Genomic DNA, 13031 nt, shown 5'->3' on the forward strand with positions numbered 1-13031 from the left:
GTTTCCAGAAGCAAGAACGTCTCAAGCCTTAAAGTTGCTTTCATCAGCTTTTATTCTGCTAGGCTTGACATTTCAGCTGAACTTCCTTCATTCCTCAGGAGATGTGGTAAATTTCTTAAAAGAATACATACCCACCTTTGCAGTTTTATCAGTACATGCATGTAACCCACAAAGCGCCAAAAGAACAATTGACTGGGATGGAACACACTACAGGAGTCATCTCGTGTTATCATCTTCATTCTTTATTCTAGCTAACATACAAACTCCACTCTGCTTGACCCTGTCATACTAGCAATCCTGTTCTCAGTAAAGCACTGTATAATAACTAAGGAACAAATCAGTAACAAATAGAAGAGAGCTGATGTGGAATTATGATAGAAGGCCTATACCTAAAGGAAGCCAGGGTCTTTTAAGTGGAAGAAATCTTTTAATAAGACAAGGACAGAAAGGACATCAGCTATGGCAGAAAACCTCTAATACTCAAGCTTACAAAACATGTCAGACATTTCAGTAGACAGCATGTACTATCTGACAAGCAGTGTTACTTCACTCCAGCCACTCCACGATACTTACTATTGCTGGATTCATTTCACATAACAGAGACCCTGAGCCAATGTGAACATGCCCAATTCTAAATCTTAGCAGCTTGGCTTGTGAGTCGTCCTTTTAACAAGTCTACTGATTTCCTCCCAATAGACAGGTTCAAGAGCAGCTGTCTCATCTACTTCAGACTGCTTTTACACAGAAAATACCATGAGTCCAATAAAGGTTCAAAAGCTGAACAAATCAGGTGGAAGCCAACTCTGCCATTTAATAATTGTGTCATTTTGGGAGAATCTTCTCTCCTATAAAGAGTCATTTCCTAGGAAAACTTTTTTTTAGTTCTAACAAGATTTTAAAGCAAAAAAAAAAAAAAACTAAAATGAGAATATAAGCATGTATAACATAAGACTACATAAATAGCATGAAATACATCCATAAAAATACTGAGAAATGTTAATGTTTCTAATGACCTAAGTATAAAATTTGGAAAGCTTAAGAGTATAGTTACTGATCTTTGAAATAATCTATTTTAATAACTTGTCCAGTCTCACATTAAATAAAAGGAGGGAGGGGTTGTTTTAAGCACAATCCAAACATATACAACAGATAATGAATATGCACGTCAGACCTGTAAAGATTTAATTTTTAAAAGCAGTATGAAAATCAAATGTAAGATAACAACTCCAATAATAAAAGTCCAGATACAAAATGGACTTTACAGCAACTTTAACATGATTAAAAAGGAGAAGAAAATGAAGACTACACTGAAAGGAGTCCCCCACAGTCCTGTGGCCTAAGAGAATCTTCACCAGTAACCACCTTCCTTATCTGTTTCTCTGGGAGTTAGGGCTGTAAAGAGCACTTGCCATACAATCTACTTTATACAAACATAACAATTAACAACACATAATTTAAATAGCAAAATGTATTCCAATTCACAAGACATCCACACTGAAAATGAAAAACTATTCTGTATAATAATTTAAACTGTAACTAAACGATATTAAAAATATACTTCTACTTACAGCGAAGAAGTCAAAATCGGTAAACTAATACCTGTGTGGGTAGTGTACGATATGAATGTATTAGCGACGATTTTCCCTTGTTTCCCTTCCAAGTCTTCATCCCCTTCTTCTTCAGAGGAGGAGGAGCTGCAATTCTCCTCCACAAGTTTCCTGGCTGCAGCTTCGTTGGCCTTCTTGATCTCCTCAAATTTCCTCTGAGACGTTAGCTCTGCTTGCAAAGCAGAAAAAAAGAGAAATTTCACTTCTGCAAATCAGTGTCTTCACAAAGCATGGCATGATGTAGAATCACACCTCTCTTTTATTTCTCAGGTCATCGAGACTCCACTTTGACGATTTTATCAGTTTTAAACACACATTTGAAAGCCACCTTTAGAATATCCTATGTTCTTACCATCTGTGAGGGAAAAAAAAAAATCTAATTTCTTACCACAGACCCAAAGAAAACAACATGACAAACACTAACTTTAGAAGAATCCTACAAAAGTAATCAAGAGTCATAGACACAGAGACTAACAAACTAATGAGAAATTCTAATGTATAGTAAAAGTGTCAAACACCTCATGAAGAGTCTCAAAAAATTTAAATGGAAATGAAATGTTAAAATACACTATACAAGTCAGGTGTGGTGGCAAGTGTCTCTAATCCCAGAACTCAGGAGACAGAGATAGGTGTAACTCTCTGTGAGTTCGAGGTCAGCCTGGTCTACAGAGTGAGCACCAGGACAGCCAAGAATACATAACCGATGACACAGATAACTTCATCTCAAAACAAAAAATTTTGTAGAAGTCAGGTGTGGTAACACATAGTACATCTTTTATCCTAGCACTCGGGAGAACAAAGTAGGTGGATCCCTGAGTTCAAGGCCAGTCACCCATAGTACATAGCAAGATACTGTCTCAAAAATAAGCAAAGAATAAAAAAAAAAAAAAAAAAAACCAAAACACTAAAATACATTATACATCATGATTTTTAAGAAATGGGGGAACAAACTCAGTGGAGGCAACACCGGAATGACAGGAGGTGGTGCTTCCAACTAGTCTCAGGAACCCAGTCCAGCCCACAATGCCTTTGTAAAGGTAATATATATGGTTTATCTACTCTATTATTAGCTGCTTCTTAAAAAGCTCCCAAACTTCCAGCCTTCAAGGTGAACTTGACATTTTTGTCATCACAGAAAACATTAATGTGAAAGCATACTTCTAACAATTTTGCTCCAAAAACTGTTAAATAGGATTGAATTGTTCTACTACTGTCCAGGAAAGGGATGGTAAATGACAGTTGAGCCAGATCTTCTCATTTCTAGAGCACTCTCTGTACTCCCCGTTGTTACTTAATTACACAGTAATACAAAAACAGAACCAGTTAACTTCCCAACACCTGTTCCCAATGAGACTTGCAACTTCTTGAGAGTGAAGGATCCTGGGACCTGTACTGGAGCAAACATGCTCTATCCTCTATGGACACCAATGGTGCTTTAAGAAAAGACTCTTGAGCCAAATGGGTGCTCATAGTAAGAGGATTTTAAATTTACTAATCTAAATCACTAATTAAAAATGCACGTCATACATCAGGCTGATAAGCCATTACCAAAATAAATCTTCTCACTTTAGTTGGTATATTTGTACTTAATGATATTTTACCTTTTCTTTCCCTCAGGAAATGTGTTACTTTTGTTATTGCAGCTAATTTGATTAACCAAAACAAACTGTAAAAAATGGAAGAAAATGTATGCGATGTTTACTTTAAGAATCTCAGGAACTGCTGTAAGACATATGTGGCAAAATAAGAAGGATGCTATTAATCTGGAGAGGGGAGGTAAAAAAAAAAAAACCGAATTAGGAAGATATAACAGAAACACTAAGACTTTCATAAGTGTATAATACCCTAAATTAGATAACATCTGGAGGGAAATTGCAGACAAGGTGACCAAGCCATCTTCTCACAAGTTATTCCTTCCAGCTAGCTGTCAGTTATTCAGACAGAAATGCCTGCTTTCCTGCTACCCACAAAATCCAAGCAAGCTTACCAATCTGCTCACAGATCTCTCCAAACTGTACACTTCACCTTTATGATAAACTGGCCAATTGCAAGGAAAACCAACACTAACTTCCAAGTTACCCTAAGAGAAACCCCAATCAGAGGCTCGATTTTGTTCCTGAAGGAAAGGGAGAAATGATGCAATTATATTATGATCTCAGAAATTTTAAAAAAAGACGTAAAAAAGTCTTCTGAAAAATACATCCCAAACACAAAATAATTTCAGGGATCATGCTACTTTTCCCATGCACAGTTACATGTACGTGATCTCAACACTTGACAAATCCATGGAGGCAACACTAGATACACTCAAGGAAAAACCTGAGATTTAGAAACAGGAATCAGTAGAAAACACTGCCAACAACCCTTGGAGGGTCTAAAGAAATCAGTCAAAAACGCCATCGGTAAAGATAGCTATCAATCCCTAATCTTCATAGTACAGTTAATGTAGGATGCAGGTCCCAGTCAGTACGTAAATTGGATTCTGAGACCTAGCTTGCTGATAACATCCACAAAGATACGAAGGCACAAGATCTTACAACAACAAAAGTTAAACATTTTAGATTTTAAAAAGAAAACACTGGCAATTAATTTACTGGTAAGCAAACCCTGCGTTGGCCAAACAAACCAGATCAGCTGGACACAATTTAAAACTTAAGGACTAGGGATCCAAGTAGGTAGTGATTGGAAGCTAGAGAACAAACAACCGAAAAAAACCATTAAAACGAAGTTCAAAGAGTTGATATGGAAATCTGCCCGAGCCTGAGAAGGTCCCAATACTCAACTCTCTGGGCAGTTTTGTTTTTTGTTTTTTAGTGAATGAGACTACGAGGGCACTGGAAACCATAGACGATGTATCAGTGCCTGGGGAGCGTGGAATGACCGGGGACTCGAGCTATCCTCACCGCTGGCCCCCGGGGTCTGCGGGGCTTCGCCTCCCGTTGATCGCTGCCTGCGACCTGAAGCGGCCAGGGTCGCTGCTCCGCCGGGGCTGGGAACCGAGGGCACCGCGTTCCCGGACCCTTTGACTCGCCCTCCTCCTGCCCCGCCAAGAGGGACTCCATTTCCTGAGGAGGGGACTGCGGCTGCCCGTCCTCGGGCTCGGCCTCGGCCAGCGGCTACCTGGCGCCAAGCGTCCATCCCTGCAGAGGAGAGATAAAGGAGAAGGAGCGTGAGAGGGGTCCGAGGCTGCGGGCGGCTGCTGAGGAACCCGCCAAGTAGGGCCTGGGTGCACACAGACCCCCGCGACACGGAGACCCGGTCTGGGGAGGTCGCGGCCCTGTGTCTCCAGAGGGCGAGTCCCTGCCGAACCCCAGCTGGAGCGACGGGCGAGGAGGAAGGGGGGGAGCAGAAAAGAAACACGGAGCCACGAGGACCCCCACCCGGGATAGGAAGCGCCAGGCCACCGGAAATCCTCCTCCGCCTCAGGACAAGTGCGGTGGGCAGAGAAGCGAGGACTGACCCTGCGGCCCCGGCCGGGAACCAACTGCTGGGGGGACCACGCCGAAAGCTACGTCTCCTTACCGACGGCGCCCACCGCCAGAGACTACAACTCCCAGAAGCCTCCGCCCGCGGACCCCAGAATGCGTGGCAGTGCCGCCGCTTTCTTATCCGGAAGCGGCTAAGGAATTCTTAGCGCGCATGCGCTCATGGGATTCTTCTCAGTCTTTGGGAACTATATTTCCCAGCGTGCTCTGGGGCTCGTGAAAGGCGAACACCTTCACTAGTGAGCGCTCCCGGAGCGTCCTCTTAACCCATCCCTTAGCAAAGGCTCTCCGGAAATCCGCGGCGTGTCAGGATTCGGTCAGAGAAGGCTCAGTTGACCTAAAGTTGTCTTCGTCATTGTCTTGCTGCTTGCAGGTGGCAGTAAGATTCTCGTCCTTAAAGTTCTTACAAAGAAAATACTGTGAACGCCGTGGGAAAGCTACTGGAGCGTTGCAGGAAAGTGGCTTGAGTTGAGAAATCTCCCTTCTGAACTCCCAAAGAAACCCAACCCCTATTATTACCGTCTTTAAAAGTTTAACGAGCGTTCCCCTGGAGACGTCTTATTTTACCTTCAAGACTGCTCCCTCAAGTATGTTTCATTAAGGAAAATAACTGAGAGCCAAGAGCTAATCTGTAGACTGTACTCAATATGCTTTAGCACATGTATAGATTACAGAAATTCGTTTAGTGATATGTCTGGGACCGAGCAAAATTTTGGTTGATATTTGGAATTATACAATCGCTAAATTACCCTCCAACTTAATTCCCCAGCATACCACAAACATCTAATTGATGCCATTTAATGGGTCCAGTATCGCGCAAAATATTTACACATATGTTGCATTTGCATATATATGTATTTATACATATTTAAAATTTTCATCTGTAATATGTCGAGATGAATCACAAGGATGTATTTAAAAGTATGTATTAAAGTCTATTACAGTAGCAGTTCCATTGTTATGAACTTATTGAACACATGTGAGAAGTGTGCTCACTTCTTGTGGAATTAAGACTTCATCTGTCAAGATTAGTTATCCTGCGTGTGGAAATGTTCTGTACTGATAAGAGTAGTTTCACAGGCATGCAGACATTACAACTCATCAATTATGTATTTGTGACTTGCACTATTCACTACATGTGCATTGATCCTCTATTTTTAAAAACTATTCCACCTAAGTCTAGAGAAATAATGTACCTTGATATGCCTGTTGTCCAGCCATTTGACAATGCAATTTAATTGTCGTAGTGACATATCGTCTTTATTTGGATTGGTTTTGCCAGTTTCTATACTCAACTCTTCAAATGTATTTATATTTTACATATACAGTTTTACTTAAATACTGCCAGTTATTAATGTATTGCCTCTCTCTTCACAGTCCAATATATGTGTCCTATAATCCTGACTCCTTTAAGCATCTTGAGTTCCCTTTATGTCTTCTCAATAGAAGGCGCTAGGGAGACATTGCAGGCACCAAGTGAGTTCCTGGTGTTAATTATGGATGTAGGCCAGCAGCAGATCAGTCACCTTGCCCCTCTACCTGTCCTAACAATACCTTTCCTTTAACACAGAACCTGGCCGGAGGTCCTTCTTTTCATGTTCACACCTGATTACCACTCCCTTTACTACTGATGTTTCTCCTGACTCTGCTCAGTACCGAATCCATTGCAAATCAGGCACAGCCCACCGGGTCTTAAGGTCCTGTGCTCAGCACTCCCACTCCTCCGCTTGCTATCATTTGTCCATGTCGGCACTCCAAAAGCCTACTCCATGCTTGCCCTGTAGACTGGCACTGTACAAAACAGACCACCCATCTCCTCTGTTATCCCTTATGCAGAACTATACTTTTATAATTCGATGCTGCTGGGACTTTTTCGGGAAGGCCCACATTGGGTGAGTGACAGAGGTTGCTTGGGAAGTTATATTGGAGGAAGGAAAGGGAGTAGGGGAAGGGGAGGAAGAGAGGGAAGAGAGAGAGAAGAAAGAAAGAGAGAGGCAAAGACCTTACCTCTTCAGAGGAGCCCTGGGAAAGAAAGAGCAGAAGTGGGCGGAGCTTATGTCTTGAGAATTTGTGCCTCTATACAGAGACAGGGTACTGCCTGCCATACATGCAGGGTGGTGCACTTGGCCAGGTCTGCAAGGGGCAGGGTTGAGGTGTGCCTGCATACTAACATATACCATTTCTGATAAAATCTGGATTCCAGTATTGGAAAGAGGCACTTTACTTTGTGTTTCCATTGGTAGTCTCCTTCAGCCTTCAAATAAAATATACAGCTTCTGGAGATGTGTAACAACTCAGTGGTAGAGTACCTCCCTAGTTTGCAGGAGGCCTCATACTGATAAGACCACCAGCACCACAATAAAACAAGAAAGCAAAATAAAGCAACTTCCTTATGGTCATTTTTTATCAGAATTTTAAAATTCTTTATATTAAACTTAACCCACTATGTGTTTTCTAGTCCCATTTGGGTCTACAATGATAAAGACACTATATGCATTATATCACTGTGTTATCAGCCAGGCACACACAAACCCCTTGCGGACCTAGCATGCATGGCAGGTAGTACCTTGGCTCTGTAAGCAGGTGCAAAGGTCCCTTTAAGAGGCAAGCTCCGCCTCCTTCTGCTCTCTTTCTCTGAGGAGGCAGGTCTCTCTCTCTCCCTCCTCTCTCTTCTCAATCTCTTCCCTTCTCTTATTCCCTTCCCCCAATAAACATTCCACACAAGTGCTACCTGATGGCGATTTGTCTCTCACCTGCCACGGGGTCTGGCTCAAGGTCCCACCTTATGCTGTATTCATAACACAATGTCCTTCCAAATTCCAATGCACTCCAATGAAACTAGGGGCAGGGAAGAAAGTGTTGTGAAGGAAATAAAAAACAAATATGTGTCTTAGTTATTGTTCTTATTGTGGCTGTGAAGAGACATTGTGACCAAAGCAACTCTTAAAAATAAAAAGCATTTAATTGGGGGATTGCTTACACTTTCAGGGATTTAGTTCATTATCATCTTGGCAGGAGGGGCTGAAAGAGATATAGCCTGAGACTGGTATGGGCTTCTGAAACCTCAAAGCCTACCCACAGTGACATACTTCCTCCAACAAGGCCACATCTATTCTAACAAGGCCACACCTCCTAATCCTCTAATTCTTTCCATACTTTCACTCCCTGGTGACTAAGCATTCAAATATATGAGCCTGTGCAGCCATTCTCATTCAAACACTGCAATATGCAATTCAAATTTTCCATTCAAGAAAATATTAAAAACAGTTCACCCATAGATGGGGCAGAGAATAATTAGAAACAATAAGTAGCCAGGTTGATTTTTCAGACCAGGTTAAAGTGCATGTAACTCTAGGAAATGACTTGCTGTTCTTAGTAATGCTCAGAATTATGTTATTTCAAAGTATTTATAATGTGAATGTTATGGAAATAAATAATTTTAACAAAACATTTTATTATTTCTTTAAAGAATTTCATATCAGAAATATACCAAAATTTCATCATATTTTGAGGAAACTGCCTTGACTCCATTTGAAGGTAGGAGCCATTATGTTGTATTTCTTTTTTTTAAAAAAAAAAAAAAAAGTTTCTATTTATTGTGAGAGTTGAGTTGCTCTCTGTTTCTTGGAACCTGGTCTTCTGAAACCCATGACCTTTATTTGTTTTGGTGAATACCCTTACCCTCCCTGACCCTCCCTGAACCCTCCCTAATAACATAGTAGGTGACCATATGATTTTTTAAGGTTTTTTTGTATTTTCTTATTGCCCCATTGTCTCCCTTCTGTAAAACTGCTTGTGATTTTACTCCTTAAAGGGGGCCCAAGAGGTGTATTGTAACACAAATAATAAAAACCCAGAGACTGATATTGGGGTTCAAGCTGAAGATCAGAGAAGCAAAGCAGCCAGCCACTAGCTCTTACCTCTACCTCACACTGAAGTGAGTTATCCTGAATCCTCAGAGTCAATGTTTTCCCTGTCTGGAAACTGAATCCCACATGAGACTTCTTTTATCCCTCCCTAGTACTAGGATTAAAGGTGTTGTTGTACCCAAATTTTGAACCCCCCAAATCACCAAGAGACCCATTTCAGGATTGGTGTGCTTTTGAGCTTGGGTGACCTATCTAGTGCTGATTGGATAACTGGTTGTTATGACCTATAGGCCCTCCCAGGGCGGTTGCTATGTTCTGCAAGTCACTGTTACACCACTTTTAAAGTAAAGCACACCCAGAGCCCTAAAGCACACCCAGAGTCCTGCCAGCTAACTTCTGATTGGCTCCTTGCCACATGGAGGGTATTTGGCTTCCTAGTGACTGGGGCATGTCCAGCAAGGTCAGAAGGTTGGAAAGTCAGCAACATGTGCTGAGTCATTATCTTGCTGGGTCTTTTCTGCGGCCTGTCATGGCTGCTAAAGCAGGGAACTGGTGAAGGTCTGGTCCTTTCAATGTGAGCTCTGTTATTCTTTTTGGTTGATCCACTCTCAGTGAGTCTAATGGCCAGTCCACATTGTCAGGCACTGTGCCTGCAAGCTACTCAGAGACAGGAAGAAATTCCTGCCAAGTACCAGGAGAAACTGGGGATAGAGATAGAGTGAAGATTCTGAGAAATAGGAAGAGTAAGGCTTTAACAGGAGGCAAGAGAGATTTGGGTGTTGGACAGCATGAGAAAATGGCAGAATGAGCATAAGTCTGACAGTTCTTGGGTGGAGCTCTGGCTATTAGGTGACATAATTAATATAGAAGTTATTGGTAACTGTTATGGTAGAAGCTTCACCTCAGCCCCCGGCATCAATGTACCCAAAGAGTCTGGAATGTTATGATGGAAGTTCCACCCAAGCCCCCTTCCCCTATCTCCTTCTAAGCCCTGCTATGTCTCAGAGAGCACAACAAATGATAGCCCCTCCTCCAGAGATGCTCAAGACCACTCCCACAGGGTATTTAAACTGCCCCTCAGAAAATAGACATGTGGTTTTCCAGTCTCTCTCTCTCTTTTTATTTTTTATTTATTTATTTATCTATTTATTTATTTATTTTTGGTTTTTCGAACAGGGTTTCTCTGTGTAGCTTTGGAGCCTATCCTGGCACTCACTCTGGAGACCAGACTGGCCTTGAATTCACAGAGATCTGCCTGCCTCTGCCTCCTGAGTGCTGGGATTAAAGGCATGCGCCACCAATGCCCGGCTTTTCCAGTCTCTCTTTCCTGTCTCCTCTCTGGGGGACTAGAAGGTTATTTGGGAGCGCTGTATCCATTAAACGTGGGCTTTTTATAATTCAATTTGATTTGGTCTGATTTGGATTGCTGCATTGGCAGAGAGGTTTATTGGGGTGCAGAAACTTTTCAGTAACATTGAGGAGGAGTTTTGGAGGAGTGATAGCAAAGCTTAATTGTGTTATATCTTATTGAAGAAAGAACAATAAGAGAGGAACTCTAAAAGACTGAACTTTATCAGTCTTCCAGCAAAAAACAGAGTGATGGGACATTATCTGGAAGCAGAAAAGGATAAGGCATTGGTATTTCTTTAATATTTGAGAATATCTAAGCCATTAATCACTAAGAAGGACCATTCCATAGACTAGTAAAATATGAAGATGAATAGAAAAGCATCTTAGAGGTCTTAGGGTATCTATAGCCATGATTAAAAATAAAAAATGGGCCAGGCAGTGGTGGTGCATGCCTTTAACCCCAGCACTCGGGAGGCAGAGGCTGGCAGAGCTCTGTGAGTTTTAAGGCAGCCTGGTCTACAGAGCAAGTTCCAGGACAGGTTCCAAAGCTACACAGAGAAAACCTATCTCAAAAATCAAAAAAATAAAATAAAAAAATGACCTAAAACAACCTGGAAAAGAAAGGATTTATTTTGCTTACAGTTTTATATTATAGTCCAACATCCAAGGTAGTCAGAGCAGGAGCTCAAGACAGTAGCCTGAAGGCAGGAACTAAAGACGAAGCCTTGAAGAAAGGTTGCTTACTGGCTTGCTCTCATGGCTTGCTCAGCCAACTTTCTTATATACCCTAGGAACACCAGCCCAGGACTGTCATGACCCACAGTAAGCTGGGCCTCCCCACATCAATCATCAATTAAGAAAATGCACCACAGGCTTGCCCACAGACCAATCTGGTAGGGCCATTTACTCAGCTGAAGTTCCCTCTTCCCAAATGAGTCTAGATTGTGTGATGTTGACATGAAGCCAGCCAGCACAGAGGGGAATGATCAATATTTGGTCAAAGCAAAGCTCTCAAGTCCATGACAATATAAGAGGATATGCACTACCAGAGGATAGAAATATTAGGCAGGAACTCAATCTGTCCATTGCAATAGATTTAGTCCAGGCAATGCTCAGACCTGTCCCCATCCTGAGCACTGCAATGAAAAGTCCCTAACTTCTAATGTAGTGATCTCTAATGGTTCCAAAGATCTAATGCAATGCACAGATCATGTTTAGATATGTTCCTGTTATTCCTGTTCTCTCCAAGATCTTTATCATGAAGGGATGTTGGATTTTGTCAAAGGCTTTTTCAGCATCTAGTGAGATGATCATGTGGTTTTTCTTTTTCAGTTTGTTTATATGGTGGATTACATTGATGATTTTCATATGTTGAACCATCCTTGCATCCCTGGGATGAAGCCTACTTGATCGTGGTGGATGATTTTTCTGATATGTTCTTGGATTCGGTTCGCCAATATTTTATTGAGTATTTTAGCATCGATGTTCATGAGGGATATCGGTCTGTAGTTCTCTTTTTCTTAGTCATATTTTATGTGGCTTGGGTATCAAAGTGATTGTAGCCTCGTAGAAAGAGTTTGGCAATATCCCATCTGCTTCTATTGTGCGGAACAGTTTGAGGAGGACTGGTATCAGCTCTTGTTTGATTTTCTGGTAGAATTCTGCAGTGAAGCCATCTGGCCCTGGGCTTTTCTTGGTTGGGAGGTTTTTGATGACTGCTTCTATTTCATTAGGGGTTATGGGTCGCTTTAAACTATTTATCTGATCTTGGTTTAATTTTGGTAAGTGATATGTATCCAGAAAACTGTCCATTTCCCTTAGATTTTCGAATTTTATGGAGTACAGGTTTTCAAAGTATGACCTGAAGATTCTCTGGATTTCCTCAGTGTCCGTTGTTATATCCCCCTTTTTGTTTCTGATTTTGTTAATTAGCATGCTCTCTCTCTGCCTTTTGGTTAGTTTGGCTAGAGGTTTGTCTATCTTGTTGATCTTCTCAAAGAACCAACTCTTTGTTTCATTGATTCTATGTAATGTTTTCCTAGTTTCTACTTTATTGATTTCAGCTCTCAGGTTGATTATTTCCTGGCGTCTACTCCTCCTTGGTGTGTTTGCTTCTTTTTGCTCTAATGCATTCAGTTGTTCTGTCAGTTCTCTAATGTGACTTTTCTCCAGTTTCTTCATGTGGGCACTTAGTGCTATGAACTTCCCTCTTAGCACTGCTTTCAGAGTGTCCCATAAGTTTGGGTATGTTGTGTCTGCATTCTCATTAAATTCTAGGAAGTCTTTAATTTCTTTTTTTATTTCTTCCTCAACCCAGGAATGGTGCAATTGGGTGTTATTCATTTTCCAAGAGTATGTAGGTTTTCTGCCATTCGTATTGCTGTTGAATTCTAGCTTAAATGCATGGTGATCTGATAAGATACAGGGGGTTTATTTCAATTCTTTTGTAACTATGGAGGTTTGCTTTGCTGCCTACTATGTGGTCAGTTTTAGAGAAGGTGCCATGTGGCACTGAGAAGAAGGTATATTCTTTTGAGTTTGGATGGAATGCTCTGTAGATATCCGTTAACCCCAGTTGGGTCATAACTTCTTTCAGATCCTTTGTTTCTTTGTTAAGTTTCTGTCTGGTGGTCCTGTCTAGTGGTGTAAGGGGGTGTTGAAGTCTCCTACTATAAGTGTGTGTGGTTTTATGTGTGGTTTGAGCTTTAGTAATGTTTCTT

At 41.4% G+C, this 13031-nt stretch overlaps 1 protein-coding gene and 1 long non-coding RNA gene across 8 annotated transcripts in view; one reads left to right on the plus strand and one right to left on the minus strand.

The window, feature by feature from the left end:
• The window catches only part of Nfxl1 (nuclear transcription factor, X-box binding like 1), a 38136-nt gene extending 32900 nt beyond the window's left edge, over nt 1-5236 (minus strand). The window contains exons 1-3 of one of the 4 annotated variants that reach the window (XM_027390849.2): nt 5130-5236; nt 4511-4747; nt 1600-1779 (exon numbers count right to left, since the gene is read on the minus strand). In XM_027390849.2, coding sequence (XP_027246650.1) covers nt 1600-1779; nt 4511-4745 — 415 coding nt within the window. In that variant the 5' untranslated portion in view covers nt 4746-4747; nt 5130-5236. Of the gene's footprint in view, nt 1-1599; nt 1780-4510; nt 4748-4987 lie in introns of all 4 variants that reach the window. The other 3 variants (XM_027390851.2, XM_027390847.2, XM_027390848.2) reach the window with 3 other exon arrangements.
• LOC103158615 overlaps nt 4799-13031 on the plus strand; it is a 49214-nt gene continuing 40981 nt past the window's right edge. For 2 of the 4 annotated variants that reach the window (XR_004772335.1, XR_003480210.2), the window contains exons 1-2: nt 4828-5679; nt 8562-8629. This is a non-coding gene — a long non-coding RNA (uncharacterized LOC103158615). Of the gene's footprint in view, nt 5680-8561; nt 8630-13031 lie in introns of all 4 variants that reach the window. The other 2 variants (XR_004772334.1, XR_003480209.2) reach the window with 2 other exon arrangements.

This window comes from Cricetulus griseus (genome assembly GCF_003668045.3).
Source record: "Cricetulus griseus strain 17A/GY chromosome 1 unlocalized genomic scaffold, alternate assembly CriGri-PICRH-1.0 chr1_1, whole genome shotgun sequence".
Lineage (NCBI taxonomy): Eukaryota > Metazoa > Chordata > Mammalia > Rodentia > Cricetidae > Cricetulus > Cricetulus griseus.